The sequence below is a fragment of the Mugil cephalus genome, chromosome 13, assembly GCF_022458985.1.
Source record: "Mugil cephalus isolate CIBA_MC_2020 chromosome 13, CIBA_Mcephalus_1.1, whole genome shotgun sequence".
Lineage (NCBI taxonomy): Eukaryota > Metazoa > Chordata > Actinopteri > Mugiliformes > Mugilidae > Mugil > Mugil cephalus.
Window position 1 is genome coordinate 20,864,181 of NC_061782.1, and position 20,705 is coordinate 20,884,885.

The 20,705-nt window shown below is 41.1% G+C and overlaps 4 protein-coding genes across 6 annotated transcripts; 2 read left to right on the forward strand and 2 right to left on the reverse strand.

The window, feature by feature from the left end:
* Nucleotides 1–39: 39 nt before the first annotated feature.
* Nucleotides 40–2,976, reverse strand: pno1 (partner of NOB1 homolog). The gene is made up of 7 exons (XM_047602165.1): nucleotides 2,673–2,976; nucleotides 1,694–1,840; nucleotides 1,522–1,605; nucleotides 1,186–1,246; nucleotides 931–1,048; nucleotides 461–531; nucleotides 40–347 (listed from the first exon to the last, which is right to left on the reverse strand). Exons 1-7 carry the CDS (start codon nucleotides 2,868–2,870, stop codon nucleotides 280–282), a joined length of 747 nt encoding a protein of 248 aa, XP_047458121.1. The 5' UTR covers nucleotides 2,871–2,976; the 3' UTR covers nucleotides 40–279.
* A 139-nt stretch (nucleotides 2,977–3,115) lies between these two features.
* On the forward strand, nucleotides 3,116–6,999 carry dnaaf10 (dynein axonemal assembly factor 10). Its single transcript, XM_047602163.1, has 8 exons — nucleotides 3,116–3,461; nucleotides 3,946–4,046; nucleotides 4,263–4,393; nucleotides 4,501–4,602; nucleotides 5,033–5,148; nucleotides 5,609–5,743; nucleotides 6,327–6,424; nucleotides 6,510–6,999. Exons 1-8 carry the CDS (start codon nucleotides 3,276–3,278, stop codon nucleotides 6,715–6,717), a joined length of 1,077 nt encoding a protein of 358 aa, XP_047458119.1. The 5' UTR covers nucleotides 3,116–3,275; the 3' UTR covers nucleotides 6,718–6,999.
* A 197-nt stretch (nucleotides 7,000–7,196) lies between these two features.
* LOC125018349 lies at nucleotides 7,197–18,143 on the reverse strand. Of its 2 annotated transcripts, XM_047602162.1 has the most exons (20): nucleotides 17,606–18,143; nucleotides 17,322–17,529; nucleotides 16,966–17,132; nucleotides 16,630–16,760; nucleotides 16,198–16,364; nucleotides 15,421–15,506; nucleotides 14,973–15,053; nucleotides 14,559–14,673; nucleotides 13,008–13,183; nucleotides 12,366–12,587; nucleotides 11,902–12,104; nucleotides 11,288–11,410; nucleotides 10,713–10,850; nucleotides 10,275–10,524; nucleotides 9,910–10,111; nucleotides 9,556–9,802; nucleotides 9,140–9,267; nucleotides 8,669–8,835; nucleotides 8,034–8,256; nucleotides 7,197–7,509 (listed from the first exon to the last, which is right to left on the reverse strand). In XM_047602162.1, exons 1-20 carry the CDS (start codon nucleotides 17,762–17,764, stop codon nucleotides 7,370–7,372), a joined length of 3,333 nt encoding a protein of 1,110 aa, XP_047458118.1. In that variant the 5' UTR covers nucleotides 17,765–18,143; the 3' UTR covers nucleotides 7,197–7,369. The 2 variants fall into 2 exon arrangements, 1 of the variants encoding a protein (XP_047458118.1); XR_007113935.1 differs by lacking the exons at nucleotides 7,197–7,509; nucleotides 8,034–8,256 and having other exon boundaries at nucleotides 8,683–8,835; nucleotides 9,026–9,267.
* A 117-nt stretch (nucleotides 18,144–18,260) lies between these two features.
* On the forward strand, nucleotides 18,261–20,443 carry c1d (C1D nuclear receptor corepressor). Of its 2 annotated transcripts, none has more exons than XM_047603284.1 (5): nucleotides 18,261–18,367; nucleotides 18,648–18,792; nucleotides 19,186–19,252; nucleotides 19,684–19,739; nucleotides 19,823–20,443. In XM_047603284.1, the coding sequence occupies exons 2-5, from the start codon at nucleotides 18,655–18,657 to the stop codon at nucleotides 20,027–20,029; spliced, it is 468 nt and encodes a 155-aa protein (XP_047459240.1). In that variant the 5' UTR covers nucleotides 18,261–18,367; nucleotides 18,648–18,654; the 3' UTR covers nucleotides 20,030–20,443. The 2 variants fall into 2 exon arrangements, with proteins under 2 accessions (XP_047459240.1, XP_047459239.1); XM_047603283.1 differs by having other exon boundaries at nucleotides 18,348–18,467.
* Nucleotides 20,444–20,705: the final 262 nt, after the last annotated feature.

Sequence of the window (20,705 nt, forward strand, 5' to 3'; positions counted from 1 at the left end):
TGTTTGTTTTTTTTTTCACAAAAAGAAATGTTCACACTGTCACTATCCATCATCTATTTTATTTACAAACTCATACATTCAGAAAGAATTCTGTAAATACATGTATTCAAATTTTATTCCTCCTATCCAGGTGATTCAATAACCACTGAAAACATGAGGCCATGACAGAAGAGGTACCAGTTCATAAAGCAGTCAACAGTCTCAGCTGACAAAGATCAAAGTGGGAGTTCCACCAGCCAATGGGAGAAGAGATAAATATACACAGCAGCCAATCACACTTCAGAATCTCTCTGCGGTCCTGCTAGCCACCACTCTGATGTTGCCATAAACCTTTGAAGGTGGACTTCCTGTAGGGAGAAACAGTGGGAAAGGTCACTTGTGAGCACTGGTGTGTACTTGTGTTCATTTTCAATCCAGAATCATCCACATCATCTGCTACAAAAACAGAAGTCCTACTTACCTAAGATTAAGTTACATATCGCTGTCCGGGCCATCTTGATATTCTGGAAAGACCCTAATATGTGAACTTTTCTGTTGACAGAGAAGCAATATTACATATGTTGTTAGAATGTGTGTGTGCTCAAAAGAGAAAATCCTAACAGTCCCTACAGACAATTGCTATTGACATTTCAATAAACATCAATGCAATTTATTCACTATTTTACATTTTTTAGGTTGAGTTAAAGACACACTTTAGCTCGTAAAGAGTTGATCTTTTCCTAGATTTGGGTATTTGAAAGAAACACTTGGAATGTTTTCATGGAACATTTGTCTTAGGGCTTAAACAATTCACAAGAAGACAGAAAAAAGGAGTGCAATAAAAATACAACTTTCATGACCAGAAACGTACACACTAATTTGTTTCAACTGTGACTAACGACGATTAAGAATAATTTTAGTGTAAAGCTGGAGGAATACTGGAACACTCACGTCTCAGCCAGCACAATCCGAGTCTTTGTGACGTTTTCGATGGTAAATTTGGTTTTTCCTCCCTTCCCCGCTATTCTTCCAATGGCTCTGGATAAGTGGTCTCCCTTCAGCGGTTTCACTGCCAAAACATGAGAGAACAATTAAATTCAAGACGCACTGAGTTCTTTATGGCTCAGGGAAAGAGAAGTGGGAATAAGACACAAGGAGTTTGAGAGCAGAGAGAAGGAGGCAGACAAAGGGCTGGTGAAATCTCACCGTCTGTGACATCAAAGGTTTCAAGGAAAAGCTCGTCTAATCTGATGAGAGCCAGGGCGTCCTGGGAGGAGAAAGCGGGCATGTTAAATCTCAAACAAGACTCCCTACAAGGTTCAGTATCAAGAATCTAATACTGCAGCAGCTGTTAAAGAGATTTAAGTTCCTCCTGGAAACATTTGAACAAACGTATAGAATCAACTACAGAAACTCACAGTAGTTGTTCTCTTCTATCTATGACATTAACAAATACACATTTTACATGATTACAAATACGATAAAGCAGCCATGCCTTATCCAAAATAAAAACATTAAAAAGCTCAAGAAAACTTGACTTACTTCAACCTGGAATCCCAGAACAAACGCTTTAACAAAGTCTGCTGCTTTCGTGAGGGAGCCGATGTCCTGCGTTTCTTTGCATGTCTGAAAGAAACATGGTTTATTACATTCTACGCACGCCACTAAAAACTCATCACTGAATGAAATGAAATGCGATGCTTGGGACTCTTACTTTGATTTCCACATTCCTAGATTTGAGGTTGAATCTGACTTGAAGCTGTAGGTTCTCTACAATAGGAGTGAAGATCTTCATCCAGTTTTCCTTCAGCGGCGTGTATCTGTGAGCTGGGACTGCAATCTTACGCATCTGATCCGGTCCCTGGAACACACACAATTACGATATGTAACAATATTAACCAAACTATTCTGTGACAGTAATGGAACTGATACTTCAGAGCCCCAGATGAAGTCATCAATTATACACATTTCTGTCTAAGTAACAGCAATGGTCTAACTCAAAAATAGTCTACAACGCAAGACCAAATACACATCCACCACCCCGACATCCTATGAGAACCTGGTTAAATGACTTAAATAATTAATCCAGTGACTGATTAATAAGACTTGATCACTGATAAACATTTGCAATGCTAATTAAAATTAAATATGTCCATATTCCTTATCCACAGTATTAGCTGTAGAATATACTTACTAAAAGCATTAAAAGTATGAAAGTAAAAAGTAAAGCACACTTGTTATTATGATCAAGTGTGATTTATGGAGTTTAATTACAAATGCATAGATTGACTATGTTAATTTTAAAGTAGTGGGAGGTTTCACTAATCCCCACACAGCTGGGCTGACATTACCTTAGAATATTTCATCCTGTTTTATGCCTTGAGACAGGTAGTGATTGCAGTCAGTCAGAGTATTGTATAGTGAATACTATATAGTTTTCCAAAAATAAAAAAGTAATAGAAAAATCATAAGCATTACATAATAGTATTGTTCTGACTCCCTTCCTGAGCTTTGGTTCGACTTAAAGTAGCTTTATTTAGCGCAGGCACAAGACTGCACTGCGCATGCGCTAAACAGTAAGGATTTAAAGGGGTCGGAGGCTACTTTCTCAATAAGACACGCTTAGTGACGTTTATATGAGATACTATAAGAAGAAGAAGAACAAGAAGAGCATATAAACAGATTGTAGTTACCCTTAATTTGTCGCCTGAAATAGGAGGAAACTGCGGCCGTTTAACTGGCACGGACTCTTCTGTGTCCATGTCGGCTCCATCTTTTTCACGTTTCCGTTTCTGAGTCTTTTTAGACTTAACTTTTGTGAAAGATTCTGAGTCCTCAGTACTCTCCATGGCTGGCCCAGCCTCTGCAGTGGGATTTTTATCGGTGTCCATAAGGTCGGGTTGGGTTTAAAGAGTATAAACAGTAAAAACTGGAGCAGACGCTGGTCACAGGCGCATGAGGGTATCCTCGTGCAAGGAAAAGGACCCAAACAGCCAAATCGCCCGTGCCTGTAGAATGAGAACATGAATAATGGTGTCGTAATTGACAAAAACGTCTCAGTAAGTCGCTAGCATTGATTATGAATATAGCATATCCAAACATATTTTTATATGCCATCGCTATGTAAAATGTCCACATTGTGTGTATATATTTTGTCAGGCATCTCCTAAGACAGTCGCGCCGTCAACAGTAATGTTAACGTCATTTATTTTGGCAGCTAGCTGCATAGAACCGTTCATTTTCCGCTTTACTGGCGAATTTCAGCCGTTTTACAGAATATTTCCACATCAGCAAATATGTCATCGCCACTTTCAAAACCCCAGATTATTGCGCATGTCCAGAAGAGTTTGAACTATACGGTTTTTGACAGTAAATGGATTCCATGCAGCGCGAAGTTTGTCTGCATGGGGAACTTTCCTCGAGGAACCGGAGTGATGCAAATATATGAAGTGCAGCACGGAGAGGCTCAGCTTATCAAGGAGGTGGATTGACAATTTACTCTTGTTTGCTCTTTTCCTTCTTTATTCTAAAAACATTTCCAGTAAACGGTTTAACTTGGGGTTGGCTAGCTTATCTGAGGCTTCTAGAAAAGTCTTGCTCGTTTGTCTCCATGACAACATGCAACATGCAGAGCGCCGTGGTCGGTACTGGTCAAAAGGGCCAAGAAACAGTAATTAGTGGGAACTGAAGAGATCCTAATTTCTGCTTCAGATACACATACGTCTTAAAATAAAGCTCTGAGCTGTAAACATTGCTTCAAAGGTCTGTAACGTGACATCTGATACTACTGTCAGTCACCAAGATAAAGCTCAATGACAGTAGACACATGAAAAAAGTGCAAAGAATGTGTGAATTAACAAACCCTGGAGTTTGTCTAGCTATTAAAAAACAACTGAACTACAAGTAGGCTTGGTTTAATACTAAACCAATCCTGGAACTAAATATCTTTCCTTTCATACATTTCAGGTAGAGAAACCTAAACCCATAAAGTGCGGGACATTCGGGGCCACCTCTCTCCAACAAAGACACATAGCAACTGGGGATTTCGATGGACATCTCAATATATGGTACTTCACCCACACACATTAATGTCACATTATCTGTATGCGGGAATGAATGAAATTTGAAAGGATCCATTTAATTCAAATTGTAATCACAAACTGCTAACTAAGTATAGAGTCTGAATTCAAAGGTATTTGGATTCAGACTGTGGTGGGCAATTATAATTGGTGTCTTTTTAGAGGTTCTGTTGTATTAGGCACTGACTCTTCTGTCGTCGGCAGGAATCTGGAGGTCCCCAATGTGCCGGTGTACACTGTGAAGGCCCATAAAGAGATAGTGAACAGTATTGATGGCGTTGGTGGCCTGGGAATTGGTGATGGTGCACCTGAGATAGTCACTGGAAGCAGGGATGGTAAGAGCACAAAACTATTCCACGCTAACAGAAAGAAAATTATGTACATAAAGAAAAAAAATAGATCCTCAGGTGAATTTTAATAATGGATCTCCCCTTTTTAACAGGGACAGTAAAAGTGTGGGATCCCAGACAGAAAGATTCACCTGTTGCTAACATGGAGCCTGTGGAAGGAGAGACCAAGAGGGACTGCTGGACTGTTGCATTTGGTATGTAAAACACTGTTTAGTGTTGTGGATACACGTGACACAGAGTCATGACTGTAATGCAGCCGCACGCTAGTGATAAAACAGGATGATGTAATATAGATATTTATTGGATCTAATATCGTATGTTGAGTACTATTGATCACAATACAACATTTTCTTGTGCACAACTGCTCAGTTACAGAGTTGATCCATTTTACCACCACAATGAGCACACATTTCTTCATACTTATATATATAAGAACATGGAAACAATGCTCATGCTATGCACATGAGGATTGTACAGAGAAAAAAATTATAATGAGCGTAAGGAAAATAGCAACATGATGACACTCCGAATGACTTTGTGCACCAGTCAGAATATTGCCATAAATCTGTGTTGTACATTATTTTCATTTCACTCTGTTTAATATATCTTTAATATACATTTCAGGTCACGCCTTCAACGATCAGGACCGTTGCGTTTGTGCTGGCTATGACAATGGTGACATCAAACTCTTTGACCTTCGGAACATGTCTCTACGGTGGGAAACCAACATTAAAAACGGGGTGAGAAAAAAACATATGTCAAAGAGTGGTGTGTTTCAACACAGGAAGAAAATAACTTCCTGTGTGAAGAGAGTAGAAATCCAAACTGACAGCCTGATGAAGCCAATTGAACTCTAGACAACAAGGCGTAATTCCAACATTTAGAACTGATGGTTTTATTAGGATAACGTGCATACAATATTCCCTTAGAATCAAAACCTGGATTCAAATTACAATGTAGACAAAAACAAGGAAAAGTACTGAGCTGAAAATTGCTTCCCACCGTCATTGAGGCTGCACATGAAACCACAGGGAAATCAGAGGTGAATGTTCCCTTTGCATGCTGTATTCACAGCCCCATGAATAAACCCACCAAATATCATTATGTTCATTTCAACACATTGTGTTGCATGGGGAATGATGGAGCCATGCTATGTGATACATATCCAGGGAGTGACTGCTATTTTGCTCTCCTGTCCAGGTATGCTCTGTGGAGTTTGACAGGAAAGACATCAATATGAACAAGCTAGTGGCCACCTCACTGGAGGGAAAATTCCACGTCTTTGACATGAGGACGCAGCATCCCACCAAGGGCTTTGCCTCTGTTTCGGAAAAGGTAATTGACCTGGGTGGGGTGAGCCAGACGGACGTTTGGCTCCCATGCATGGGAAAAATGTCACAGGGTCATTATCGTTGTTATTATTATTCTTACATTCATGTGGTACAGAGGGGAATGAGGGGTGCATGTTTTAACCGTTTTCACAGCTGGAAATGTTTGGGGTTGTGTTTGTCTAACATTCTCTGTGGCTTTGTGTCACTGGCCAAAAATGACACGGAGCCAGCAAGGAGAAATAAGTGTGGCTTTTTGTGCTAGAAAAACACACTTAAACTGGCATTAGTGCACAGCCCGGCTCGCCAAGCGCTGGCTAGGACGGAGAGATCAGGTGCCTCTGCTTTCTAAATATTTGTCCACTTCTTCTGAGCAATCAACAGTTGGCACTGTACCATCTCCAACCATGAATCAAAAGGTTCCTCCAGAAATTTTGGGCTAAAATACAAGGCAGACTACACAGGGAAAATTTCTGTTAGTACCAAAGGCCAGTCCGAACTGTAAGGGACAAAAGGACTAGGACTAAAGAGCTTTTCTGGACAGCTTAAACCATGTATCGGAAGTAAACAGCCCCTCTTCTGCATTTCAGGCTCATAAGTCAACCATCTGGCAGGTGAGACATCTGCCTCAAAACAGAGACATCTTTATGACTGCAGGCGGAGCCGGCAACTTACATCTATGGAAATAGTAAGTTACAGATATTTCAGTTCACATCGTGGTGGTTCTTTTATAACAATCTAATATACAAAATGTGTTTTTATGTGATTTGCAGCGAGTATCCTGGTGAGAGAAGTAAGAAAGACTCGGATGACGTGGATGTGGGCGTAGCCGGCTCTGTCAACCTCTTACAGAATGTCACTCTGTCAACTCAACCAATCGCCAGCCTGGACTGGAGCCCTGACAAGCAGGGCCTGTGTGTGTGTTCGGGTTTCGACCAGTCTGTCCGTGTGCTCATCGTCACCAAACTCAATGTGGCTTGAAAAAGGAGCCCACAACAATGACTCATGATGAAATTTCAGGTGGGATTAAGTATAATTGTGGCGATTCACCAGCAAAGGTGTAAATCACTGTATTTTTATGACACTTAATTGTCTTCTGTTAGAAGACACCTATTTCATACAGCTTGTCTCTGCAGCTGCCTATATTTTGTACAGTTCATACTCATGTTGCCAGACATTTAACTCGATTGAACTCTTGTTCAGGTTTGATCATTTTGTCTCTGTTTAATGACAGTCCTAATAAAATATGTGGTGCCTGGTTGAGCCCTGCAGGTAGTGTTATGCTGTGTTGCAGAGAAGTGCATGGAGTAAAACTGTGTCCTGTGTTGGAATGAAGAAATGAGTCATACAGCCTCTGGCTTGGAGTAATTCGGATCACTTTCCATTTCTGTTGGAGGCTCGCTGGGACACCTGTGTTTTGTTAGTGAACACATCTACTCCAGTTTTGTTAAAATTGTCTCTTTTGATGTGACATTTTTATTGAGAACTCTGTTTTCAAATTAAACATTCACCTTTGCAGAATATGACATCAGGAATAGTAAAGTCAAAAGAAATAAGTTTTTATGAACACACTGACTACCAGCTCAAGACAAAACACTGACTCCTAAAAAGAAATCGGGCATTGTTACAAACGTCATATCCAGCATTTGAACCTGAAGAAGTCCTGGAGCTCCGGATCGTCCTCCTGTCTCTCATGGATCCTCGCGTACACACTCTTAAGCAGTGTGGTCATGGACTTTCCATCCAATATGTCAATGTATTTCTCTATGCAACCTGCAAACACAGCCACAGATGAGTTCATCAGCTTTACTGCAGCCGCACTGAAACAAACCCTGACATACGCTATCAAGTAGTTGGAAGTGGTTTTAATTTTCAGCGTCTTCAATTAATGAACTTATTCTAACTGGACTTATCTTGTGGCTTGTTGGCTATTTGACCAATGCTGCATATGTGTACTACTATGTCACATGTCATCCCATCTGGCCATTACACCAGGAGAGTGTTTAACATCTCTATAAATAACATGACATGGCATGTCACATGGGTCTGACTGCGTGATTTTAATATAACACAATTGTTAAATATAGTTCAGATGACTACTACTATAACCCACTCATGGGGTAATGTTATTCAACATGGGTGGAATTTTATTTTTTCAGTTCATATTTATCTTAATGTGAACTACTACAGTATTTTACTAAATTTTAGCCATGGTAATCCTGACTGATTAAGATGTTAGAAATTATGAGTTTTCCAATATACTGCACAGTCTTGGTAACAATAGTAAGAGTATTCACTTAGGCCCATGACTTTGCCGTATGCTACGAGGTTGGGCCCCAGCTGCGGGTGGTCATACTGCTCCTGTGACATCAGCATGCGAACGATCTCTCCTGTGATGAATGCGTCGTCAAAACTTTGCTCTGCCACAGGCTTCAGGGGGAATCTGCAGTACACGTCCACTGCAGCCTGAGGATCGGATGGTTCCAGCAGCTGCACTAGCTCAGTGTAGGCATCATGAATCTAAAAAGTCCATTAATTCATTCATTACACCTGATATTTTTTGTAAACCAATTTAAATACTATTCGCTGATTCAAATCGTGAATGTTGAATGTTGAATGTCTGCTGCTGTTGACAACCAGAATTTCCCCTCTGTGGGATGAATAATATCTTATCTCTTATCTCATCTTAACTTGGAGACATTCTTTTGGCAATGTCACATAATTCAAGTGTAGCCAACTATTGAGAAACTAAACACATCAGTTTTCATTCTTGTAAACATTTTTCTAAAACTGAAAGTAAAAGGTTACCTTCACTGAAATGAATCACCGAGAATCCAGTAACACAATTGGGTGGGTGTGAAAACTGTTTTTCAGTCATTGCAAAACCTGTGAGGAAACACCAGAAATGTAAACGCTGCAGATGAGAACTGACCCCTGGTGACACGGCGATGACCTCTTGGTAGAGCTGCTTCGCCTGGTCCTGGGTGTCTGTGCAGCGTGAGAGAGCTCGGGCCAAGCCCAGTCGTGATACATGAGATTTGCGGTTCAGTGGACCGGATTCACTGGCACCGTCCACCGCTGCAGGCTCTGAAACAACAGCTAATACATAAAGAGGGATTACACAGAGGAAGAAAAGGGTGCTGCTGTTCCACGCTTTGTCATAGATGAGGATTCACAATCACAAAATTTAAGAGCCGGGACATTTTTCTTTCTCTGTTGAACATTTCTATAATCTTACAAAAAGTAAAAAAAAGTGCATGAAACAGTGTAAGGTGTGACAGTAGATTACCTGCAAATGAAGACATCAACAGAGTAAAACCTACATGTTCTTATCTTTCACCTAAGACTCCTGAGAAGAAATGGTTTCACTAGACTATCTGTGCCACTCTCTGTCATGCCTCACCCTCAGCTGCCTCAGCAGTATCAGGGCAGCAGTCTTGTTTGGACTTGTCGGAGGGGTGTTGGGGTTTAGTACTGTTGCTGGAAGGTTTAGCAGATCTGTCTGGCTTGGCAACTGCTCCAGCTCTCCCCCTACAGGCGAACAAATATATTACAAATACTGGATGGATTACAAAATTTGAAGAGGACAACCCTGCTAACGTTGCTCTCAGTGAGTTTATCTTGACCATGTGTATTGATGACAAGCAACAGCGAGAAGACTGTTCTATCGTGCTTCGTGAGTAAGAATTGCAGAACTATAAAACAGATTTATCCAAAGGAAATTATCCGCGGATCAATAAATAAACAAAGACATCCACAGACAACCGCATAACATGTCTTTCAGACACTATGAATCAGCAGACTGTCAGCATGACTCACCTGGCTGCAGGGGTTTTGGCTGGAGTCCGGGCAGCTTTGCCTCCCCTGTTGGGGGCTGGAGCTAGAGCTGGAGCTTTAGTTACAGCTACTGCCGTCCGTCCCTGACTAAGCCCTCCCCTGCCCTGCCTAGCTCCTCTTTTTGCCACACTGGTATCAGAAGGCCCCTTCACTCCAGCCGGCTGGGCGATGGACTGCCTGTCAGCTTTCTCGTTTTTCGCCTGCAGCCAGTCCTGCCACCACTTTTGTTCTGAGCAAAGAAAGGTAGTTAACGTGGGAACGCTGGGAGTTTTACTGAAATGTGTGACTAGCCACACCTCTGTATATTTTTTTGCTAGTAGCTGTATGAACACTCACTGCTCAGCTGTTTAGGTGGCTCTCCGCTCCGACTCTTGTTTTCCAGCTCAATGCTGGCCTGGAAGCTGAGGCAGGCATTGCTTAAGGCTTCCTTTGACCTGTCTGAGTTGGGGTTGCTGTCATACTGAGCCAGCTGGGCCAGGCCCAAGCGGCACAGGGCGTGGCTGTCCCGTGGTGTGGTCGCTACAGCTATATGGCATGTCTATATGCAGCAGTGGTGAGGCAGAAGGTACAAGAGTGCTCTGTCATGCCAGGCACTTCTGTTCATTACCAGTCAGTACACAGTACAAACTAGCTACACTGTGATGTGTATATACACTGTGATATTGTAAAACACAAGCACAAACCAAAGCAAAGACTCTTACTCTTTCCTGCATGCCCAGCAACTCCTGACAGGGGGCGATGGAGGTGAGCCGTAAGAGAGCTGTGAGGGCCTGGCACCTCTTCGCTACCAGGTACTGCCGCTCTGTGCCCGTCTTAGCCTGGTGTTCACCCTGCTGGATCAGCCTCTGCAGCAGGGCAAAGTGAGCATCCAGCAGCACCCACTCCAGCTGCCTGATCGCCTCCCCACGACACACACACTGACTCACTCTCTGGGCAGTCAGCACCGCTACTCTGAGGCGATCCAGTGTAGACACAAGAAGACAGAGTTTCATGCAGCGCTTGAACACTTTCTGTCTTAAATGCACATTCATTAGACATATTATTGGAGATGAGATCCACCACAAATACTGAGGAGAGGACGTAAATTCAATACGAAACATCACATTTGTACTTAAACAAACATCTGGTTTGTAACACACATGTGATAGACTTGTTCAGCGCTCATGGCCTTTACAGACAGTGTGTCTCTCTGCTGCAGCTGACCCAGAGTGAGAAGGCCTCGCAGGAACTGTGTATTGAAGCTGGACAGAGGGTCTGATGGACCCTGCTCCACCCAGCTGCAGACAAAATGAAAAAGAAAGAAAGCATAGAAAAAACAGCCACGATGACAATGATGAACCTACTTATTGTTGAATCTCCAAATCTTAGGCAGATTCCCAAAGTTTCACCCAAAGTTTTTCACTGCTAAATCTGACTTTCTCCCTACTTTAGATTTTTAGGTTACAAAAAAAAAAATATGGTGGTTTGTGAAAAGCTGCATTAAAACTTTGAAACATCTTTTAAAGTGCAAATGTAGATAGAATATCAACAGAGGAAACAGTCTTTTCACCGTCCTATTCTCCCTCCTGAAGCGTTAAACGGAATGACTGGTATATTACTGTTGCTGTCATGCCCTCATACTCTCTCCCTCTCTAGCTGAATGCATCCACCTCCACTACACACACGCACACACACACACACACACATAAACACACACGCACACACACACACACACCTCTTGCTGCAGCACTGGCTGACAAAGTGTTCGAGCCCTTGTTGTAAAAAGAGAGCGGCCTCCTTCTCCGTGTCCTCTGAGGCTTTCTGCTCCTGCTGCAGAAGAGCCAGTCCAGTGAAGAATCTGGGAGAATGAAGACACAAGACAACACCAACTCTGATTCAGGTTTCACATGTTAATCTTGCCTCATCTCACAAGTCTGCGTAAAACTATTCATTTTTTCCAAGTTCCCAATCCCTTTTTGATATTATTGTGTAGGGCTCAGAGGGCAGTGAGAATTTGAAGAGCAGGTTAAGGGTTTGTTCAAAGCTGCTCTCTGTAGTTGGAATAGAAAATGTTGTGCCTGATTTAACCACTCTGTGCTCTATTATGGCTTTAGCTGAGCTCCAAAAATGATGACGTTGCTTTGAAGTTTGTAAAAGGAGATGAAATTCATGATCTTATACTGCTGTTTTATATTGTCACTAGCTGCCTGCACTTTGTGATAATCTCTACTACAACCCACACAGTTGTGTGGATAATTAATTCTGATCATTGTTGTTAGACCTACTATCAGACCCACTGCTACAATATGGTTTCTGTTTCTTGAACCGTAAATACTTCCTGGAGCTGACCTGAGTGCGGGATGTAGGGGACGTAGTGCCAGGCCGCTCTGAAGGTGCTGCAGAGCTTCCCTGCTCCTCCCCTGTAGCAGCAGCAGCCTACCTACATGGAGGCTGTGCTCCCAGCTGTCTGGACTCAGAGACCAGGCGTCCAGGTACTTCATGAGCGCTCGGTGGACACTGCTCTCCTCGTCTCTCAAGGCTGCGTTGCTATCCTGCAACAGCACGCACTCTATCATAAGACTTTAAACTCAGAGAGTAGTTGGCAAAAAGATGGCAATGGCTGCATATTGCATCAGATCAGTCTAGGGTCAGAACAGCAGTTCTTCAGTGGTCTAATTCTCTCATCAGCATCACCATTATTTTTGTTTATTGACCGTTTCTTTAAAGTTAGACGAGATATTTCACTTTCCAGAGTAGAAAAACTGAGTTAAACTGGATCATCAGCAGCAGAAGCAACATGCTGATGTTGTTACCTTGCCAGTTTTCTTTGAGAGCCAGATGTAAAGTGTCTGAACATAGTCGGCCTTGTTGGACTGTCCTTGATCTTTAAGCAGATGATACTCTTTGTCCAGGGCCTGCAGCTGGTTCTCCACTGTGGGCGTACCAAGGAAACCGTGTAGTTTACACACAGCCAGGATGTCGTCCTGATGTGACGCTGACTTCGCATCGCTTAATTCGTCTTTGTTCTTGTCAGCCTGGACACGCAGGAATAAAAACAGGAGAGGTGTTGTTTGCTTTCAGCTGCACCAATTTACTACCAGAATTCAAAAATGCGGTAAATGTAAATGTTCAGATTGAAGAAATTATTCACATTATTCACACTACATACCAAAGCAACTCTACTGTAATAATGTATAGTAGGTCTGTAGAATCCTATGTACTCCCTGATAGTTTTGAATTAGTAATGAAATATCACCCCATTTCAGCTGTGTTTAGGTTGGTGGGAAAGTTCTTGGATCCTTTAAGGTTGCATTTAGGAGACATTTTTACTGAGAACATGAGCACACAGTCTTTGTATTTTTTGCAAAAAGGTTAAAAAGTTATCATCCGTGTCATACTAGAGCCAGTCATACATACATTACCTCAAAGAAAAAACTTGTCTCTAATGACAGTACCTTCCTCTGAAGGCCGAACATCTCCGTAGCGTAGTGCTGCTCCTCCAGGACCAGACCCAGCTGGAGGTGAAGCCTGGAATCTCTGGAACTGAGTCTGATGGCGGATGCGTAGAGGACCGCAGCCTGCTCCAGGCTATGCAGAGGAGACTGGTCATCCTCATACTCCAACTGGTCTCCTATGGTAATGTGAAACATACACACTGCGGTTTATTGATGTTTTACACTAGACTATTTGCATATATTGGTGGGAGAATTTGCATCAGTATAGAGCTGCAGTACATCAACCTATTTGTCTGCTTGCTACAACAGGAAGCAGTGGGTTTAATTTTAGATTTGTTGACTTATCATACCCGTTATTTACTTCACTAAACTTTGCAATCTGCCGTCAGCACAGTTGGTAGGTTTGGTTTCAAAAACTACAAGCTGTAAAACCCAGAAATCTCAGCACATGGCAACAAACGTTTGAATTTATCCTATGAACCGCTAGAATCTTATTATTGTACTCGAATGAAATGGAAAATATGATTTGGCTGCAAGAGGCCTCAAAGCATTTAAAAATGTTATAAACACAAAGAGGTGACAGTTTTTGTTTCCCTTCATAAGGAGAAATAAAAGTATTTAGCTGCCCTCTCTTTCACTTATCAATAAGTGGATGCATCTTTTTCATGAAATATTCAGAGAGAGTAACTTTGCTTAGTACGAGTGTCCCTTATCTGTCAAACTGCGTTCATGCCATGGCTTTTAATTTGTAATGTAGCAGGCAAGTATTACAAAACATACCCACCAAAGATACATATAGTATCTTATAGAGTAGATAGTAGCTAATGCATTTGCTTTTCGCCAAACATTCCCGTGCACATGTTTCAGCATTTTACACTGAGGACATGTTCAAGTGATACAACTTGATCTCACTGTTTTGCCAGTAATACAGCATCAGGGCACTTTTATTCATCAACCTCTGTGCAGATTGATCTTGTGCAAGAGAAAATAGCTTGTTCATATTTTAAGAAGTCTCACTCTGATGTTACTCCTCGGTTTGGTTCCGGTGACTATTACTCAATCATCTGGGATCATTCTCAAATGTCGCCTCTCTTTGAGCCCTCAAACAATTAGCGGGGCCAAAGTGTCTGGGAAAAGCAGTAACTTGAGTGCTTGGCATGTCAGATAAAAGTTTAAGAGGCAACCAGTAACTAGCCCATTTTCATGTATTTTTTAATAGATGAAAGCTAAGGCAGGGCAAGGAAAATGACACACACTGTGTGTTATTTAACTTGCCGTCGAATGTAAAGGAAGGTCCAGAAGCTCTCTATTAAAACTCTCTATAGACACGAATAGGAATTCATATTAGTCAGCATTTTATAAATGTATTGTATATATTATATTGTTTTTTTTTGTTATTTATTTTATTGTGGATGATGATTTACTATATATAAAAATGAATGAGTGAGAATGTTATTGTTAGGGACATGTATTGACAGAGGGGCATGTATTTAGACTTTGTGAAGATTGACTTCATTTCTAATCTCACGCTCTTGGTGTTGTGCTACATGCCTGGTTTTGGCAGGTGTTGTCTGTAGAGTTTCAGGTGGTCTTGGGCCAAAGCACAAAGCTTATCCACATTGTCTTCTCCCGCTATCATTTGCATTCGTTCCTCCCACTTACGCATCTGAAACAGGCAAAGTCAACACGGCAAGCAACAAGACACAAACTGCCTCAGATTATACAGAGAAATGTGACTCTATGAAAATTCTAACTATCCTACTGTGAATACAGCTATCAAGGAATGGGTGGAAGTAAATCTCAATAAACCTAGTTTGCCTCCATATCATGTGTCAGTATATGAAGTAATGAACAGTACAGTGAGTATATTTCAGTTCTAAATGTCTTTACTAAATGGGATTAACCATTCAGAGAAAATTAACCGACTGTAGTCTTAAAATACAAAGTAAAAGTACAGATAACTACCTCACATGTGTGTTTGGTCTCCATCTCCAAACACGTGGATGATTCAAAATTCTTCTTATACCAGTCTGTCTCTGTTACATCCTGAAAGGTACACTGGTTAGACTAAAATAGTTTTTAAGATTAATGTGGACACAAGGATGAAGAAGTGGAATCCATTTACAGTACCATAGTCACTCATTATGATATTAAATATTTCATCTTATAAAACAAAACAAAAAATACAAAGCAAATTTTTAGTCAAGGTATAGTGACAAGCCATTAAATGAAAGAGCAGTAACGGACCTCTACGCAACAGCGTTACAAACAGAAGCTATTTTTACTATGGAAGTTAAACCAGCGCTTAGTCACAGTGAAGGCAGCAATGACTTGTAAATAAAGGATGAGGTGAGCCAAGGTCGATAGCAGTGATTCTGGCAGTGCAGGGTGTTGCTTAATCTTTCATACTGACCTTTGCATCCAGGTCCCCCGTGGGCTTGTGTGGACAGTCCAAAGAGTGTGACCCCAGCTCAGACAGCTTCATCACGCTGTCACATCCTTTGTTAAAAAAACATCAAAGGCACAATAAATCACACATTAGAGGTCGATACTACTTTAATCGTGTTCAATACTACTTTAATCTTGTCCTTCACTCCTGAACAGCAGCGCGCGGAAGGCTATCAACCACTTAAACTACACATTTTAAGTTTATTAAAGCTCGTGCCAATGTGAGCTGGAGTGACACGTTTATTTAACAGCTCTGTGGTGAAACTGTCCAAACTAATAACTTCATTATCTGAGAGACATTTGTGCTGTTTAAAAATACAAATCAAATAAGAAAAACCTGCTGGATAAAATGGCCTGATAAAAAGAAAAATCCTTCATGGCAGATACATGAGGTTTTAGTTAAGTAATAATATCCACCTCATTACAGCAACATAATCTTTGTCTACAGCACCATCATGTTACATGATAGTATAGGCAGTGCACCCAGGACTGTTGAGAGGTAAGGCAGAGTGCACCTAGATGATTAACCATGCAGTTATACAAGCGTTTCCTTAGGATATTCTAAAGATGGAAACAGTTCAGTAAAGAGTCCACGTAATAACAGTAATTCTTTTTTCACTGTCTTGGTTTGCGGTTTACTCAGAGATAAAAGTGGATCGACTACTCTACCCACTGATTTCAACTCTAACAACATCTCTGCTTCAGACGAATCTCTTTGAGGAGCCAAGTCTCAGACCTTCACCTCGGTAAGAAAAGAAACACTTGACTAGAGCGGCCGACATCCTCCCGTCAAGGTCCAGTTCGACCACCTTCCAGCCGTCTCCCAGGGGGCAATCAGTGAGAGGGTCCACTTTTGACCTTCGTGCGAGCATCTCAATATAGGGCCTTGAAAAGATGCTCTTTGGATCACTGCAAATCAGCAAGAGAACTGGAGTGATTTACATCACATTTTCCAACCATAACACAGAAGGTAGAGAGTGTGGATGTTCTGTGGTACGGAGGTGCCACTCAACATGGTAATTTTACATACTTAAATGTAAATGTGAATGAGAGATGAAAATAGTTATCTTTAACATCTTTAACAAGCACAAATCAACACAGCTAAATTTGGCGATGAGAAATGGAAACAACCATTTTAAAAGTTGTATGCTTTCTTTTCCCATTTAAAGCTCACCTGTGGTTGATGGACACGGGCCTGTAAAAAGCACTCAGGGAGACTGGACATTCACTTTCCAGCTGCTGCTTCCCATCAGTGAAGGTCACAGGCATGGGAATCACCTCTCGAGTCACAAACACCGTGTACACCTGGCAGAGTTAAAGGGTCAGGTACACTAGTGTAGCGCCACGGGATATCAGGTGGACAGACATCTGATATACAAGGCTATGCATATATGTATATGTTCTGGTACATAATTAATATATCCCACCTTGATAATCAAGCACACACAAAGCCTTTAATCACATCAGTGCTGCTGATATTGCGCAGTCATCGATTCACGTCTCGTCATACCTGTGAAATACTGCCATCTGCTGAACGGACTGACGCCTCTACAGTAGTGTCTCCAACGTTCAGAGGGACGGGCTGTGAGCTGCTCGCGCCGTTCACTGAAACTTTTATGTTCCTATCTGGCACCTTGAGAAGCAGAGTCACTGCATCACAATAAAAGGGAACGGTGCCTGGGAGAAAAAAGAAAGTTTGCTGTTAGGAAAACAGAATCTAAACATTTTTTTCGGTGTATTTCAAAACTTAATATCACCACGTGCACATTTTTAACAAGTATGTTGTTTGTTGCGTTTATAAATAGTAGATTAGTTATAAATTCACAACAGCAGACTTCTCATACAAAATGTGCAGTTTTTACTCACTGTTGTATTCATAGACTTTGTTGCAAAATGCAGGGTACAGTGGAATATCTCCTTCTAAAGCCAGATCACTGAGCTCTGCGATCTTTGCTGACAGTTTACTGATTTCCACGCTGTAATTCTTTGTGGTGCCATCCTCAGCCACGACTTCGATTTCCACTCTGTTCAACCCATCTTTCAGTTTAATGGAGCTGGAACCGTCACCAAAGAGCTGAAATGCATCACACACAGTCACATGTATTTGATATGAAAGAGACAGCTGTGCGGCTGTGCAGGACTGTACTCACAATTCTGTATGAAGCGCCAGAGTCACTGGTAACCATGTCCAGAGTCACTTTGTTGACACTGCTCTCCACCGACACTTTGTAGTCTGTGACTTCTGGTGTGAACGCCGGATGGAGCTTCCCGCCAGAAACAGAGAGCTTCTCCAAATCACAGTTGTCCATGTCTCAAGCCTCTGATTTATTGAGTTCAGCTAAAACAATGTGTCCAGCCTGAGCCATGAACTCACTCTAACTGTTGCCTCACACTACAACACACTCAGCTTCATTTACCACATTGACACCCAAGGTTACCATAGTAACATGAACACTACAGCTGTTGTCAGATATAAAGTTACTACTAGAAACATTTGATGATATAAAACAACTGATTGGGACAAAAAAAGGTACTTAGTTAGTTACTTAGATAGTTCATATTTTTGTGCCTGTTAGAAATAAAGAAAGGAATATGTGACAACAAATATTTAGGTATAGCAATATTAGAATTAGTAAACCACTAACCTCAGCAAAACTACACCACTACACTGTTAAACAATGTATACCGTTAAACAACGTACAGAAAAAAAAAAAGTTTTGGTAGAGATAAGTATCTCTTTGAGAGTAACACACACATTTTTTAAGTAAAAATGTTCAAACCAGCTAACGTTAGCTAGCTACTCCGGTCATCCTAACGGCAGACGGCAGTAGAGCACAGAAGAAGAAGAAGAGGAAGAAGAAGAACTGCATTGTTCCAACGTCACTTCCTGTTGGCTAAAACGTGCTAAAGAGGTAAATATATCAACTTTGCCGTTTAATATTGTTTGTTGTCACTTCCATTTAGCACGTAGCCCTATTAACTTAGTAAAACGTCCATTCATTCGTAGTTAATGTAAGTTACAGCTGTCTTTACTTCTTGTCCTCTAAAATGTTATCCTGCATGTGTTAGCTCGCTTACTAGCTCACATGGCTAAGTGAGATTTAAATGGGACTTTTCTGCTCCAGTCTACAATCGACTGAAATAATTGTGCTACAGTAGCGTTATATGACTGTGGCTGTAATAATTCTATAGGGGCGAAATGGCAGCGGGAAGCAGTACAGAGGATTATCCTCAAGAGATAGATGAACAGCTTACATGCTTCGACTCCTCTGTCACTTCAATCAAAACCATGTTGGACAAGTTGATGTCGATGTCCAAAAATGACCTGCTGGAAAAGGTACAGTCACTGTGGCTCATAGTATTTGTATTTGTCATGTTTTCATTCCCTTAAGTCAAAATTTCACTTGTTAGTGAAGCATACATCCAAGAGAAAACCAGACTGGCAACTTTACACACAGATAAGATCGGTTCCTTAATGTGGGAATTAGAAGGGGAAAGCGTTAACCTAACTTTTTGTCATTAACCATATTCATGTCTTTGGGCTCTTATAGCGATGGCTTTGCAGTGTACAATACCTAGTGTATTGTACACATTACCAGACTTTTACCACTGTGCTTTTTGTCTTTGCAATAATGACATTTTTGGAACGAGTAATGCATCATTTAAATGTGTAATTATGTCGATCTGTATTCTACACCTTCCATAATGAATAAATCATATTCACCAACAGCTGGATCCTTTGGATCAAGCCAAGCTGGACCTCATGTCTGCCTACACCCTTAATTCATTATTCTGGAGTAAGTTATTTTATGGATTTATTCTGATTATTATGTTGATACGATGAATATAAATTTAAATGTGGTGTTGTCATACAGGGAAACCTTGTCTTTTATTCTTCTGTGAAAGTATTACGAAAAGCCAGATGCAGAGGTTGTCAATTAAGTTGTGCACATGTGCAACATTTAATTTCATTGTAACATGTATGTCATTCTGGACTGGATTTGTCGTTATTGTTCCACATATTTATGCTCAGATAATAATGGAAAACTAGCTGTGTTTCAGAGGAATAAATAACATATTATCTTATATGATTTAAGTGAAGGAATTACAGTTCTTAAAATATGCAGTTTATCTTTATATTCGTGGAGGACTTTAGATCCCAAAGAACTGTGTACTGAATTTCTGATACTATGTGAATATGCAATCTTGCTTTTGTCCTTGTTCACAGTGTATTTGGTAACACAAGGAGTAAATCCAAGAGAACATGGAATCAAACAGGAGTTGGTATGTACAGTCTTTGGCACATTGACACTTTCTGTCTAGTTACTTGCATTGTCTGATTCCTCTGTAACAATTCTGTTCACCAGGAGAGAATAAGGACATACATGAACAGAGTGAAGGAAATCACTGACAAGAAGAAGGCTGCCCGTCTGGATAAGGGTGCTGCTTCACGCTTTCTTAGGAATGCTCTTTATGATCCAGAAGACAAAGATTCTGCTAAGAAAGCAGCTTCCAAAAAAGCAGCAAACACACCGTCTGACTCCCCTCATTCAAAGCGTCCAAAACTGAACTGAAGGAGGATCTGTACAGTTTGGCCTTATTGCGTTGTGCACCACTTTTCACAGACGATGAACACTGAAGGAAATGTTTTGGTCACAAGGTAAATTCTAAAGCTAAGGCTGACTGATGGACTATCATACAAGAAAACACGAGAGAGCAAAATACACATTGCTGTTCACTCGAGTTGATCTCCAGCAATGGAAACAGAAAGGTTATTGTCAGCACTTCATTCCAGGCTGTGCTGAACCAATTTCTGGATGCTGAAGCAGGCAGATTTAATACAGATTTAATACATAACATGCTGAATTTTATAATGATTCTATGAATCACAAGTTGTTTGTTTGTATTTTTTTTACACATGTGCCATGTTTTAAATACTGCGATACATTGCTTTTTGGATTCTGTTCAGCATAAAAATACTAGTCAGACATTGTGTGTGAATTATTATTCCCTGTTGGTGCCATGTAGTGAAGGATTTCTTCTATGTTGCACTCCAAAGTCAACTCCCAACCTTCGTCAGGAAGCGCACGAGACCTTTGACACGTAACAGAAGGAAAAGCACATGCATGAGTAATATAATCAGTAAATTCTATTTAGCTGATCCAAATAAATTCTCCTGGTAGTATGCATGCTGACGCAGTGCGCTGCAGTGGGACACCTGAACACACCAGATGCCTTGTTAATGTTATT

Bases quoted from the DNA above. Each gene is read 5' to 3' on its own strand.
- pno1 (XM_047602165.1), bottom strand. From the start codon at position 2,870: ATGGACACCGATAAAAATCCCACTGCAGAGGCTGGGCCAGCCATGGAG. The intron at 1,841-2,672 runs GTAACTACAATC...TGTGTGTTCCAG, and splicing joins TTTCAGGCGACAAATTAAGG to GGACCGGATCAGATGCGTAA. The intron at 1,247-1,521 runs GTAAGTCAAGTT...TTCTCCTCCCAG, and splicing joins TTCTGGGATTCCAGGTTGAA to GACGCCCTGGCTCTCATCAG.
- dnaaf10 (XM_047602163.1), top strand. From the start codon at position 3,276: ATGTCATCGCCACTTTCAAAACCCCAGATTATTGCGCATGTCCAGAAG. The intron at 4,603-5,032 runs GTATGTAAAACA...TATACATTTCAG, and splicing joins CTGCTGGACTGTTGCATTTG to GTCACGCCTTCAACGATCAG. The intron at 5,149-5,608 runs GTGAGAAAAAAA...TCTCCTGTCCAG, and splicing joins AAACCAACATTAAAAACGGG to GTATGCTCTGTGGAGTTTGA.
- LOC125018349 (XM_047602162.1), bottom strand. From the start codon at position 17,764: ATGGACAACTGTGATTTGGAGAAGCTCTCTGTTTCTGGCGGGAAGCTC. The intron at 17,133-17,321 runs GTGAGTAAAAAC...TTTTTCTCCCAG, and splicing joins CAAAGTCTATGAATACAACA to GCACCGTTCCCTTTTATTGT. The intron at 10,112-10,274 runs GTAAGAGTCTTT...TGCTGCATATAG, and splicing joins TGCTGGGCATGCAGGAAAGA to ACATGCCATATAGCTGTAGC.
- c1d (XM_047603283.1), top strand. The intron at 19,253-19,683 runs GTAAGTTATTTT...CCTTGTTCACAG, and splicing joins CCTTAATTCATTATTCTGGA to TGTATTTGGTAACACAAGGA. The intron at 19,740-19,822 runs GTATGTACAGTC...TCTGTTCACCAG, and splicing joins ATGGAATCAAACAGGAGTTG to GAGAGAATAAGGACATACAT.